The 13,832-nt window shown below is 50.3% G+C and overlaps 1 protein-coding gene and 4 non-coding genes across 5 annotated transcripts; 1 reads left to right on the top strand and 4 right to left on the bottom strand.

Annotated features, from left to right (window-relative positions):
- Positions 1-4,421: 4,421 nt before the first annotated feature.
- Trnap-ugg (transfer RNA proline (anticodon UGG)) lies at positions 4,422-4,493 on the bottom strand. Its single transcript has one exon. It is a non-coding gene; the product is annotated as a tRNA-Pro (tRNA).
- An 870-nt stretch (positions 4,494-5,363) lies between these two features.
- Trnak-cuu (transfer RNA lysine (anticodon CUU)) lies at positions 5,364-5,436 on the top strand. The gene has a single exon. It is a non-coding gene; the product is annotated as a tRNA-Lys (tRNA).
- Positions 5,437-7,412: 1,976 nt separating this feature from the next.
- Positions 7,413-7,485, bottom strand: Trnar-ccu (transfer RNA arginine (anticodon CCU)). Its single transcript has one exon. It is a non-coding gene; the product is annotated as a tRNA-Arg (tRNA).
- Positions 7,486-8,965: 1,480 nt separating this feature from the next.
- Trnar-ccg (transfer RNA arginine (anticodon CCG)) lies at positions 8,966-9,038 on the bottom strand. The gene has a single exon. It is a non-coding gene; the product is annotated as a tRNA-Arg (tRNA).
- Positions 9,039-9,676: 638 nt separating this feature from the next.
- On the bottom strand, positions 9,677-13,096 carry LOC127208616 (putative caspase-16). Its single transcript, XM_051168108.1, has 7 exons — positions 13,040-13,096; positions 12,345-12,512; positions 11,856-12,081; positions 11,499-11,615; positions 11,036-11,104; positions 10,466-10,569; positions 9,677-9,784 (listed from the first exon to the last, which is right to left on the bottom strand). Exons 1-7 carry the CDS (start codon positions 13,094-13,096, stop codon positions 9,677-9,679), a joined length of 849 nt encoding a protein of 282 aa, XP_051024065.1.
- Positions 13,097-13,832: the final 736 nt, after the last annotated feature.

Raw genomic sequence — 13,832 nt, forward strand, 5'->3', positions numbered from 1 at the left:
GGCAGGTCGCTCAGGGGAAGCAGATCTCTATGAGTTCGAGGCCAGCTTGGTCTACAAAGTGAGTCCAGGACAGCCAAGGCTACACAGAGAAACCCTGTCTCAAAAAAACAAAAGAAATTGGAAACAAAATATTTTTATAGTTAGAAGTACCATAACCTGAGGAATTGTATTAAAGGGTCACAGCATTAGGAAGATTGAGAACCAGTGAATAAAAAAAATACTTAAAACTTTTATTTTATTTAGGTTTTTTTGTTTGTTTGTTTGTTTGTTTGTTTGAGACAGGCTTTCTTTGTGCAACCCTTGCTGTCCTGGAACTCACCTTTGTTGTGGCAACTTCCCTGGATAATATTCCTAATAAGGGCTGGCCTATTGTCGCAGACATGAGGATAAGTTGTAGAGGCTTTGCTTGACAAATTTTCAGAGACCTCCGACTGTCCAGCATGATCTCTAGACATCTAGAACAACTGTTGAGGCTTTGCTTGACAAAATTCCAAAGGTCTCGGGCTGATCACCACTGCCCTTAAATACTACTATGTATGGTCCAGGTATAATATTGTTTATAAATCTATTTCTCCTAAAACTGTTTTTTCTCTTTATTTCTCAGCCCTAAGGAAAATCATACAGGGAAAACTTTTTCCCACAGAGAATGTTGAAAGAAGGCATCCGGCCAAAGGCTTGAGACAATGAGAGAGTTTTTCGCTGTGAGCACCCAATAAGAAACTGCATGAAAGAAAGTTCAGACCTGGACATAGCAGTACTTGGCTGGATACTGTTACCTGTAGAAACATTTCCTTAGAATTTTCTTTGAGAGCAATAGAAGGTGGGCTTGGAACATCATGCTTTACAGATATTTTACAATAAAGGACCCCTTGGCTGTTAGCCTAGGTTTGGCTAGCACACCTGTTGGTCTGGGACTGGAAGTAGGTCAAGTTTTTTCTTTAGAGAACATTTAGGTCAAGCTATGTTGCTATGACCATCTTGTAATCACATTGGCTTTAGCCCGGGGAAATTTGATTAAACTTTCCCATGTATTGTTTTAAAAAATAATGATCAAGCCTGGTGTGGTGGCGCATGCCTTTAATCCCAGCACTTGCGAAGCAGAGGCAGGTGGATGGCTGTGAGTTCAAGGCCAGCCTGGTCTACAAAGTGAGTCCAGGACAGGCAAGGCTCCAGAGTGAAACTCTGTCTCGAAAAAACAAAACAAAATAACAACAACAACAACAACAAATAGCAATCAAGTCACGCTGATCATTGCTTGAAAATTGATTGATTTTTGCTTTGATTCTTGTATGTCTTGTCGTAGGTTACAGAACTTTTTGTATTTCTTTGTTACTCTGTTGATTTTTGATTGTCCTAGTGATTGTAAAAGATGAAAAAAAAATCATGATGTAATCTGTAATGACAAAAAATTGAACTTCATTTCAATAAAATACTGGGATTGGCTCAAGGAAAGGGGGCAAACAAGTAACAGATGTGAGAGAGTAAGCTAGAGAGAGACGGGAAACAGCGAGAGAGGTGAGTAGATGGGTAACAGCAAGCAAGAAAATTAGAAAAATGAGCAACAGCAAGCAAGGAGATAGAGTTAGTAGGATAAAAAGACAGCGAGCAAGGAGCAAGGAGTCAGACAGACAGACAGTAATTGAGACAGAAAGACAGAAAATGAAGTTCTCCTGGGCTTTAAGACCTTTGACTTGTACCACATATGCCTGACTCCCTGCGTATTTCTTTTTCCTCCGTTCCTCAACCTCTCCTCAACAGCTCGTTCCTCTAGCTAGTTGTTCAACCAACGGTTGGTTTCCCTTAACCAGCCGTTCACCGCCTGCTTCTCTCCTCTGCGCCGTTCCTGGAGCTGGTCTTGGGGAGCGGCAGCCTAGGAACTCGGAAAGATCTGCTTGCCTCTTCCTCCCGAGTGCTGGAGTTAAAGACGTGGGCCACCATACTTCGCTTACGACTTTTTTTTTGTTTTGTGATTTTGTTTTTGGTTTGCTTTGTTTTTTTGTTTTGTTTTGTTTTGTTTTGTTTTGTTTTTTTGGTTTTTTGAGACAGGGTTTCTCTCTGTAGCCTTGGCTGTCCTGGACTTGCTTTGTAGACTAGGCTGGCCTCGAACTCACAGTGATCCACCTGCCTCTGCCTCCCAAGTGTAGCTTACAACTTTTAATCAGTGTGGCTGTCAATAACTATCTCCTAAGCTAAGAACTGAGGAACCCTGATACCTAGACCTGTCCAAAAGCTGCTACCTCAGCTGTTCCCAACGTCTCAGGAACACCCACTTCCTACACCTGCATAGGAGCCGTACAGCCTAGTGAGAGAGTCACAACACTAGAGTGTACCACGCCCATTGCTGCGGCCGGTTTGGGACCGGATGCACCTCTGAACAATGGCTGGTATTTGGTGTTCACTATGTACGGAGCTCGGAATCAGTCCCTGAGGGCAGAGAGGTGGCCAGCTTCCACTGGTGTCGCAGCCTGTAGCCGTGCACAGGCGGCTCACTAAAGCTACAGTTATGCTGAGTCCACTGACTCACTGTATCTACCGTGTTTCCTGTTCCTTTGGTTTGGGTGACACAGTGAGGATCTGCTAACAGAACAGTCTAACTACAATTATAGAGTCAACTTTGGTTAGGAGCAGCGGCCTGCAGTTCCCAAGTCTCGGTTGTCACTCTCAACCCCATCTGTCAACTGCCAGGCACAACTATCATCTCAAACCAGATATGGCCCGGGTCTCTCTTTAAAAAGGGAACGTAACTGGGGTTTAAACTCAGGACCTCTCACACCCCTAGGCCAATAGGGCCTATAATATAGAGAATGCTAGATGGTCCAGCTAACTACATCCTGCGCTAGTCCACATGCCACTGCGGCACTTCCATCCACCCCCAACCCCCCTTCTATCTTTTGTCAGGGAAAGATTTGACTCTGTCCCCTAAAGTGAAAAGGGGAAGTGGGATGCCTCTAGCGTTGATAACTGTCAGGTTGAAAGGCTCACCCTAGGGGTGTGACCCTGTTCTTCCCTTACCCCAGGGAAGCAGACCACTTGTCTTGGGGAAGCACCCAGTAAGATTTCCTGTCACTGGATTACGGGTTGGGGCAGGGTTTGGGAGTCCCAAACCCACCCTGGGGCATTGCAGGCTCCCAGATCCACTCCTGGAAAGCAGCCAAGTTCTGGAGTCATGTTCTGGAGTCGGGCTAGGCCTGAAGAAGGGAACCCGCTGCTCAAGAGTGGAGCTCACTCGCCAGCAAGGGAGGAAACAACGGCTTCGGCTTCAACAGGAGTCTTCAAAATGTCGAGGCCTCAGCAAAAGGCACCTGGTGAGAAGCCTGGTTACTCCTTGACTCTGCCAGGCCTCAGGGCCAGTGAGGCCTCCCAGGCCACCTTAAGGTCTGCATAGGACCGCACCCTGTTTAGGGGGGTGGGAAATTGGGAAACAGGAGAGGAGGCCCAGTGCTCAGGACCCTGGATTAAGAAGAGAATAGAGGCCGGGCCCCCTGGTGCTTGGTGCTCTTGAGGAGGCAGGAGTTAGTCTCCAGGAACCTGTATGCCTTTAAGGATTCATTCTGATGCTGTGACCCCTGGGCCTGGCTAACACTCCCCTCCCAGGTTAGAGTCTCTGAGATGGCTGCTTTAACCATAAAACCACCCTGTAGAGCTCATAGGCAAAACCACCTATTTTCTCAGCTCTCACACTTGCCCCAGTCACCACCCAGAGTCAGCCATTAGATGACTCAGGACAGTTCACGTGCCCTACAGTCTCCTGAAATCATTCAAACTAGCTAAACACGCACCTGTTAACTCTCCTGGTCTCTTCCTCGGGTGGAATCACAATGTCACACTGCAGGTAGGTTCTTGCTAATAAGGCAAATGCGGTTGTGGGCCCTCAGGATGCTATGCTCCATCCTCTATGAGCAGCCAGGCATCTTTTCAGTAGCAGTCTAAAATCTAGTAAAACTCTAGTGTGAAAAATAAAATTAAAAAACAAAAAAACAAAAAACCGGAGCCCAGGAGCCCGGCAGCCCAGCATTGTCATGTCCTCACTCCATCCCCCCACCCCTACCCCCACCCCACCCCCACCCCTACCCCCACCGAGACTGAGGGTGCTCGTCCACTGCCGCCTTTATCTCCCGGTGGTTGTGGAAGGCACAGAGGGCAGCATCCCCAGAAGGTGTTTTTTCCGAACACTCAGTTGGTGGGAATTTGAACTTGGAGATCTCTTATATCACACAAAAGAAAACTACAAGAACAGAGACTGGGCCGTCTTTGGCCCCTGTGAGAAATGGCACAAGACATCCGGGGGTCCGCTGAGACAGGGATGGCTGGGAGGAATTTGATCGTGTACTCTGCTCGGATCCCGAGACTAGGTGGCGTGCGGTCTGACCAAACGGTGCAAACAAACAAGGTTTAAAAAAAAAAAAAGAAAACCTACAGAAGGGCTCGTCCGGGATTTGAACCCGGGACCTCTCGCACCCAAAGCGAGAATCATACCCCTAGACCAACGAGCCACTGTGCGAGGTTCGCGTTGTACTGATCTCTGGATGTCTTCCTCAGAATGACACGGTCCTGCTTCAATCTATTTCGTTCTGCCCCGAGGGATTCTACAAGTTCGTATCTCTGTGGGTTCCAGGAAGCCGAGGGAGGTTCGGCGCCGTGGGAACCCTCCAGGAGAGAAAATTCCGACGCACTAAAGGTAGGTCAGACCCCTCCCCAGCCCTGCGACCCAACATTCGGTTCCGCCGTCCTCCGGGAGAGAGGAGTCAGCGACCATGCGTGAGCAGCGCAGTCTCATGGTGGACTCCGGCTCAGAAATGTCATCCTAAATACAACCGAGTTTAGGACCTCGAGAATGAGACAGGGGACTGCCGCCTCCTGATCCGCCATTTCCCCCGAGCTCAGTCCTCCGGGGAGAGCCGGGGTCCTCCACAGAACCCTTGGCCGAGCCCCCTCGGCTGGACTCCGCCCAGAAGACCCACGCAGCTCGGAGACCGGGAACCAGAAGCCGGAGCTCAGGCTTCTTGGTGCTTCCGAAGCCGCCGGCGGCGGGACGAACTCTCCAAACTTCCCCTCCGCAAAGCGTTTGGCAGGGGATCCAGCGTCCCCGCGGCGAGTTTGGAAACGCAGGCTCGCCCCCTGATTCGATTCTGGAGCCGATCGGGCCCTAAACGGGAGGTCTCACTGACACCCTCACAGACCCTGTGGCTTCTGGGAGCGGAAGGGGCCACACAAACCCTGGCGGTGCAGTTGATAAGAGGCCGGAAGAATAAACCCATTTACCATCGCTCTAAGACTAGAAATCCAGAACAAATTCTGTTCTAGAATCCGGAAATCCTACAAGTTCTCCAAGAGGTCTATGGGGAATGCTTATTGTCATCACTGCCCGGCTAGCTCAGTCGGTAGAGCATGAGACTCTTAATCTCAGGGTCGTGGGTTCGAGCCCCACGTTGGGCGGACAGTTTTTATCCAGGAGATATGAATTCCAGAGGAAGAGTCAGAATCATGTAGAATTCGCTCTTCTTCTATGTATTTTAATTTTTATAGATTTAACCTGACACTTTATAAATATATCAAATTCCAGGTACAAAGACCATTCAGGGCCCTTTCTACGTACTTCCAGAGGCGTGTCCCTTCTCAGCACTTACTTGAAGCTCCCAAAACTCGGTGGTGACTCAACAGACTGCTTGAAGAAGTGTTTCCTCTTTCCCTCCTCGCGGACGGTGCTTAGAAGAACTAAGAATAGTCCTGCGTGGTAGGTGGACAACACAGCCTCGCCAGGCTGTCTCGAACCCTGTAGACCAGTAACGACGGGAAAGCGCCAAAACATACTGTGGGAATTGAGTCCTTACAAGACTGTCCAAAACAAACGAGTACTAAAAGCGTCAGCTTTCGGGCGCAGAAATTATTGTGGAAGTATTGGAGGCACAGGGTCAGAAGAAAGCAAAATAAAGTACCACCACCCTCGACACCTCGGCCCCGCCCACTCCCCACCCCCGGCGACGTTTTTGAAAAACCGGGTCTCTCTATGTAGTCCTGATTGTCCTGACCTCAAAAGACTAACCCGCCTCTGCCTCCCTAACTCTGTGGTTACAGGTGAGTGCCACCACACTTGTTTTGAAGCCTTTTTAAAGGAATAAAAACCATGAATTGTTCTAAAGCAAAAAACCCACAAAAGTGTCTCTTGTTACAGGTTAAATTTCTAGAAAGTCAGGGTCAAAACCGCAAAGACCTCTGTACAATCATCTTCCAGCCACAGGTCTGTTCTTGCTAAAACACACAAAGGAAGAAAATACAATTTCATTCTACGCGTTGCCGAATCACAACTTAAATTGAACCAGTGGCCTCAGGGAGACCTTCCTGTGAAAGATAGCATTAATTAGCAGGGTTCCCTGGGACACATCAAAGCTTGTATTTTGGGAGATTTTTACCCGAAGATGAAACCATGCATTATATGTATTATAAAAGTGCAGTGTCATTATCCATCTCAAGTATGTGCTGCCCGACATGGTGGCGCACGCCTTTAATCCCAGCACTCGGGAGGCAGAGGCAGGCGGATCGCTGTGAGTTCGAGGCCAGCCTGTTCTACAAAGTGAGTCTTGGACAGCCAAGGCTACACAGAGGGACCCTGTCTTGAAAAACAAACAAAACATGTACTAGAGCTAAGAAAATACTTTCGGTGCTTTTGTATCTGCCATTGAGCTATGTCCCCAGCTCTCTGATCTATAGTTTAAAAACTAATCTGTTGTCTTGGAAGTTAATCTCTAAATAAATGGGCTTATTTTATACACACACACACACACACATATAAAATCTTTCTTATACAGTTCAGAAATCCCCTCCCTGCCTAGTAATGGAGGTACCCACAATGGAATATATATGTTCTAACTTGAGTTGAGGTGTGCATCTGTAATCCCAGTGTTGAGGAAGACAAAGACTCTCAAATAATTTTTAAAAAAGAGGAGCCACAATAAAATTATACATCTAGAATATGAACAATTACTGTTTTAGTATCAATTAATGAGTGGTAGTTCTGTCTCGAAAAACCAAAAAAAAAAAAATGAGTGGTAGTTCATAAAAATAGCTTAAATGGCTGGGCGGTAGTGGCACATGACTTTAATCCCAGGCAGAGGTAGATTTCTGAGTTTGAGGCCAGCCTGGTCTACAGAGTGAGTTTTAGGCTATACAGAGAGACCCTGTCTTGAAAAACCAAAATAAATTAGTAAATAAATAAAAATAAAATAATAGTTTAAATCTGTCATTTTGTAAACTGAAAACATATTTATTTGAAAAGAAAACATTATTTTGAAGTGGTAATTTGAAATTTATTTTTAAAAAAACCACTGAGGTCAAAACATGCTTGATTTGATAGAAAACCCTCCAAACACAGGAGTTCTTAATTTCAGGTAATTCAAAGAGGCCTAAAACACTACTACCCCGGGTGGGACTCGAACCCACAATCCCTGGCTTAGGAGGCCAATGCCTTATCCATTAGGCCACCGGGGCTGATGAAAGAGCAGAGCTGTGGTTCTTCCACCAGTCTGTTTCTTTCGGTCGTTTCTATGTTCATCAATCGTGTGTACTGTTTTTTCGTGGCTCTCAACTTTTCACCACCATTCCCAATCAGGGCTCTGATCTCGCCGGCCCCAGAGCACCCTTGAGATCTAAAAGGGGCCGCACTTGCGAAAAGGAGCTGAAAACACGCATCACTGGTACAGAGTGGGTATACGTCCTTCTGCGGTGCAAGGTATCCAAGATGCAAATACCGGGACCGCACTGGGAGAGAAAATGTGTTTGTGATGCAGTGTACAGGAACTGGCACAGTAAATGTGTGTGAGTGCCGGTTCCCTGTCCAGAAAGAGCAAGTGTGCACTGTGCTGGGGTCTGCCCAGTCCTCTCCCACTGTCTCTCCAACCTGCTCGGGCCAGGTCTTCACTCTTTTTCTGCATAGAGTGTACAGCTGAGCTATATATTTTACTTGGTGCCTTCCCTCTCTAAATAAATAAAATAAGTAAACAAATAAATACATAATACTGAACAGTTAGCCCAGTCGGAGGAATCTAGAATCGATGTCTCTCTTGAGGCTGTGGGTTCCAGCCCAACTGCCATCTCGTCCTTTTGGCTCTCCTTTATCTCGTGTTGTGTGAGTGCGCGTGCGTGCGTGCGTGCGTGTGTGTGAAATTGATCTAACTTATTTACAAGCCTTATTCAACTATTGTAACATCAAAGAGCAAATTACTGTGCACAACGCTGTGTCCCACGAGCTGGCCCCGGGCCCTAGCCCTCTGTGGCTCTCCTAGGAGTAGCGGAGATGAAAGATGTATCACTTAGACCGAATCCTTTGTCCCCCACCCCTAACACCACCCCCACCCAGCGCGAAATGTCAGCTCAGTCCTGGACATATTCTTGCTATTTAAAATTTTATATTTACACTGGACCTGTAGGAGACATCTTTGTTGTTGTTGCTGCTGCTGCTGCTGCTGCTGCTGTTGAGACGGGATCTCATGTAGCCCAGAGTGACTTTTAATTCCCCACCCCCACCTCCTAAATGCTGGCATTGTAGGTGGGCCTGGAGAAGGATACACTCTCATTGTATCTCTCAGTCTGTTTCACAGATCTTAGACCTTGGACATATAAAACAAATTTGCGGCTTTAATTATTTTCAAGTGTTCCGTTTCGTGGCATTAATCGCAGTTACCATGATTTGTGCAAGTATCAACCGAATAGCCTACTGGCTTCCCCTTGGAACAACTTCCACCTCGCCGGCAAGCAAGCCAAGCTGGCAACTATTCGTTTCCTTTCCTCGGCGCTAATTCTTGCTGCTCATAATTTAGCTTGAGCTAGCTAGCTGCACCTATCAATACCAGCATGCTGGGCTTCCTTTTTTCACGTCCGGACTATCAGATGGCGCAGGAAGTCCGAGCCATGGAGAGAAGAGTGTGAAAGAAAAAAGAAAGCCTGAAAATTGGAAGTTTAAAATACTAAGCGACCACGAAGGGACTCGAACCCCCAATCTTCTGATCCGGAATCAGACGCCTTATCCATTAGGCCACGCGGCCCTACGCTGCTTTCGTCTTTAGCTCTTTCCATAAGGCTGACTCAAATGCTTATTGCGCATGCTTAAACTGGAGAAATGTCCTGCCCATTGAGCTCATCTATTTAGCGACAGCTGCGTGGGAGCTTCAACAAGTTTTAATCGCTAAAAGCCCTTCAGGGTAGTCAGCCGGCGAATTCTGGAGGCTAGCCTTTCGGATCTCCTCCGTTTGCGGGCCTTCAACTCAGGATCAAGGACAGCCCATGCGCTTGTCCCACCATGTCACAGCGGAGACGGAGGAACGCCCGCATCAGGGACTTGGCGTTGGGGAGAGTGGTAGTCCCGGAGTTGATCCTCCCCGCCCGGGACTTCTTTCGCCCTAGGCCACTCCCAGCATATCCAGATCTGCCTGGTTAGGTTCCGTTGTGATAGACACGAAGAACAGACCAGGATCCAACCTCTGGTCGCCGGGAGCACAGACGTTCTTCTATCTAGTGCCAAGTACTTTACCCGTTATGTCCCTTCTTTCAGGAAGAGCATACATTTCCCGGAGCACAACGATCGTGAACAGATATTTATTGCACGTTATCTGAACGCCCAAACAGCTGCATCTATGACAGGGTGCTGACAGGAAGTGTAGGGGAAGCAGTAGGGCTGTCGGCCCTATAAACGAAGCCGGCGCCGGAGCGAGCTGCGGATCTCCAGGCAAGCCTTGCGCAGCTCATTACTGTCTGGCCCCAGAACGTCCAGTTCACACACCCGCCTGTTGACCTGAGGAGCGACACTCAGCTACGTCCTGAAGGGCTCAGCCTGTCACACCCACTGCGGTCACTGTCTACTGGCGGTTTCTTTGTGCGGAGGGGGAATGCTGTCTGGAACAGTCTCACTATATGTACCCCCAGGCTGGTCTCGAACTCTGGGATCCTGCCACTGCCTCCCAGCTTCAGGCAAGCCCCACAACGACGGACTGACTAACCATATAATCAGCCAGACCTGCAGTGCACACCCTGACCTCAACAAAAGTGGACCGGGACCCTCCCTGCTAGCCTGCAAAACTATACAAACGAACGATCCTTATTCTGTGCGAAGCTCGCTTTATGGTCTCTACAGGATAGCTTCCAGCAGCCCTTGCTGGCCCCTGCTGCTCCCGAGAACGTCCCTCCCCAGCCCCCCAGCCCCCAGCCCCCCAGCCCCCCAGCCCCCAGCCTCCCCACCTCCACCGTTGTGTGTGTGAGGGATAATGCAGCTAAGTTCATCTGACCAGTGTGCTGTGTGTTTCATCAGCTCATACTGTGAGGGAAAGGGATCCCTCCTGGTAATAAAGGTGTTTATGTGAGGGGTGGGAAAGGGGGTGTGGGTGGGGAGAGCTGCCTCCTTTCCCTGGGTTAAGTAGGAGGTGATGGGAACACTACCCCAATCCAGACCTTCTTTCTCCCTGTCCCCACTCCACACCTCAGTCAGCAGTTCAAGGAGATCTCCTCCAGGCTTGGCCCTGATGACCTCCACCAGCGTCTGGACAAAGTCTGAGCCCTTTTCATCCCGATAGGCCACACAGCCTAGGTTAGGGGATGGGGACCAGAGGGTCAGCCTCGGGCTGTGGTGCTCTGCGTCCCAACCCTCAGGGGCCTATTGTGAGTGGAAGGAGAGAAGAGGGAAAGCAGAGAGCATTCTGGGTATCTGGCTTCCGACCAGAGCAGGGGTCAGCGGCTTCTTGCATCAGGAAGAAGTTGCTGATATTTGTTGAGTGAATGTTTGGGTAGAATCAATGTCGAACAAGCATTTACTGTGGACTTGCTAGTACACACACTGGACAGGGGCCCAGGGCGAACAGACCTACCCTGCCCTGGAAGAATTTGAGCATCTGACAGGAGCTTGCCACTGTTACTCTGACCATAGAGACTAAACTACGGGAGGAAGGTAGCTTAAGTGCAGCTGGGCTGGGGTGTCTACACTTGCTGATACTAATGTCACTCTGGGTCTTAGGCCAGGAAGCTAGGCCCACAAGAACCGTGACCATCTTACCCTCAGCAGCTGCATACACAGTAAGGATGTCAGCTTGGCCAGAGCTCCCTGCAGTGGAGGTAGGGCTGCCTGCAAAAAAAGCCAACTCCTATTACCAGCATTCTGGGACTTCCACCCACCGCTCCCCGGCCACCCCCTAGTCTTGTCATCTCTGGTTCAAGGGCAGAACTGGGCAGTGGAAAGAGTGCAAGGCAGTAAAACAGATGGAAAACCACAAGCCTTCCAACCTTCAGACTGCATGAACTCAGAGAAGCTGGCTCCCCTTGCTAATGCCAAATCACCAGGCTCAGTTAGGTACAGAGCCTCTGAGTCCCTCACCACAGGTTAGGGAGACATTTCCTCCCTGAATTTTAGCAAAGATGGAGCAGAGGTGGCAGCAGAACCCAAGCTGACAGTCCTGGAAAGAGATCATGGATTCTTCCTTCCACGAGTGTGCCAGGCTCTAGAGGGAAGACAGACCTACCTGGGCCATCGGTGTGGATCTGGAGAACATCTGCCTGGGTAGGGGTGACTGGGGGTGCTCTCAGCCAACGCCAGTACCACGGGAGAGCTCTCAGCCCCACACCTGGGTCCCTGTTCCCTGAAGAAGGAACTCATTAGAACCTCAGGATATCTCTGGGTGCTCCAGACTCCATATAAATAGTGGGGCAGGCTCACAGACCTGGAAATATTCATACAGGCTCAAGTGTGTGGGCTTGACTCCAGGGGAGGCTGGGGGGGGGGGGTGGTCAAAGGCCAACGTGGAGGCTTCCTGGAGGAGGCCCAGGGCTGCCAGAGAGATGCCAGGGTAGGTGGCTAGGCTAGAACCAGGGCCTCTTACCCCCATGGCAGGCTTGGAGCAGGAAGATCTTGGGGTGGCCATGCAGTGCCCGGCAGCAGCTCAGCTCCTGCACCAGCACCTCTGGCTGCACTTCTTGACCATCAGCCCCCAGCAGCTGCCCCTGTGGTCCCCCATGGGCCATCAGGGCCACCAGGGCACAGCTCACAGGGCCCCCCTTGTGAGTGTCCAGCTTTTCCCGGAACTGAGCCAGCTCTTCCCGGAAGGCCTGGAGTGGTAAGGTTAAGGTCTGTACCAGCCCCTACCTGCCGTCCATGGGCTTGGGGGCCACTTCTCCAGCCTCTGCCTTGGAGCTCACACTTCCCAAGGCAGGGAAGTGACTGGCTCATGCGTATATAGTAGGCAGGCAGAGGCTAACAGAGGGCTGCACATTGCTGCCTGTGATGTCAGAGGCCAGGAAGGAGAACTCCAGGCTCCTAGGGGAGGGGCACCCTTCTTCCAAGCACCACCAGTTTGGGGTTCCCCCCTAACCTGAGCTGAAGGGTCTATCCTCAGGGTGACCTTGAAGCCCAAGACCTGGCAAAGGTCCCTGAGTGCTGCCACATCGTGCCGTGACCCTAGCCGGTCTTGTATCACAGCCAGAAGGAGAGCAGCTCTGGTCCCAGACAGGTCATACTGTGAGCTTGGTCCTGGGTCTGGCTGTACAGAGGGTTAGGGACACACAGTGGGCTGAGGGGACTCCTGGTTCCCCTTTGTCCCCGTTTGTATCTCCTACAGACTCCACCCACACTGCAACTGGAGATGCTGTTGCTGGCCTCCCTCCGTGCCCCTCACCTGTGGCCTCCAGGGCTTCACATCTCCCAAACACAGGGTTCCCCTCAGGGAGGTCCTAAAGACTGGGCAGTATGTGTTCCCAGCAGCCTCTTTAGCCACTCTGAAAAAGAGCTAGGAGGGTGGGGCCCAAGGACACCTCAGAGAACTGTCCTGTTAGGGATCAGGGGAGGGACCACAACCCAAGCACAAGGTCAGGATCTTGGCTCGAGGGGAAGCTTTGGCGGTCACATGACAGGGAGGACAAGAAGAATAGAGAGATCCAGATGGACATAAGACCTAGACTCTGACTCATCCTCAGCTTGATTATCTCACCACAGGGACTTACACACAGAGGCAGGACCCTCCCTGGATTGGGATAGTTCTGTGGAGAAAGACTCCCAAGGTGGTGTTACCTGAAGAGGTGCTAGGCTGAGGGAGCCATGGAGCAGGGCTGGGGCCACAGCTCTCATTTCTAAGTCACTCAGATACCACTGAACTACCCAGCAAGGTGCTCAGTGCCCAGGACCAAACCTGAGCCTGTCTCAGCCAGCAGGACCTTTCAATAGCACCACTGCCAGCATGAGTGTCAAAGGGTGAGGCTGGACATTTTCATTGTACATACAAGGAATGCCACGGAGGGTACCACTGATGGCTGTGACACTGGCCAAGCCAACAGGGAGGGCATGCCACATTGAGGGAGTACTCTGGGCAAAGACATTGTGTGGAAAGGACCTTCCGAAGTTGGGTGGGCCCGGAATCTCAGTGTGTTGGCATGTCCTCCCTCTAGCCCATGTGTGCAGAACAGGTGCAACAGAGTGTAACTGTAACTGGCTCTGAGGAGCCAGGAAAACATAGGCCCAGCCTTCCCTCCTCCCTTTGTCCCCCAACCTCTGTCAGCAGCTGCAGCAATGACCAGTGAGGATGTTGGCTGCAGATTTTTTCCAGACCCATGAGGAAAGCCTCAGGCTCCCAGGCAGCTGGAGGAGAAGCACCATAGGGTTATGTATGTAGGACAGAAGCTCCGGCTTTCCTCTTCACCCCCCACCCTCACTCTTTCCTCCCAGAACTAGCGTCACTGCCCATCCACTCACCCTCAAGGCCACTAGAGAGTAACAGGAAGATTTTGGGGCAACCCTGCAGGGCCCCACAGTGGCTCAGCTCCTTGACCAGCAGCTGTGGCTGTCTTAGCTGCTCACTGGGGGCCAT

Source organism: Acomys russatus, chromosome 25, assembly GCF_903995435.1.
Source record: "Acomys russatus chromosome 25, mAcoRus1.1, whole genome shotgun sequence".
Taxonomy (NCBI): domain Eukaryota; kingdom Metazoa; phylum Chordata; class Mammalia; order Rodentia; family Muridae; genus Acomys; species Acomys russatus.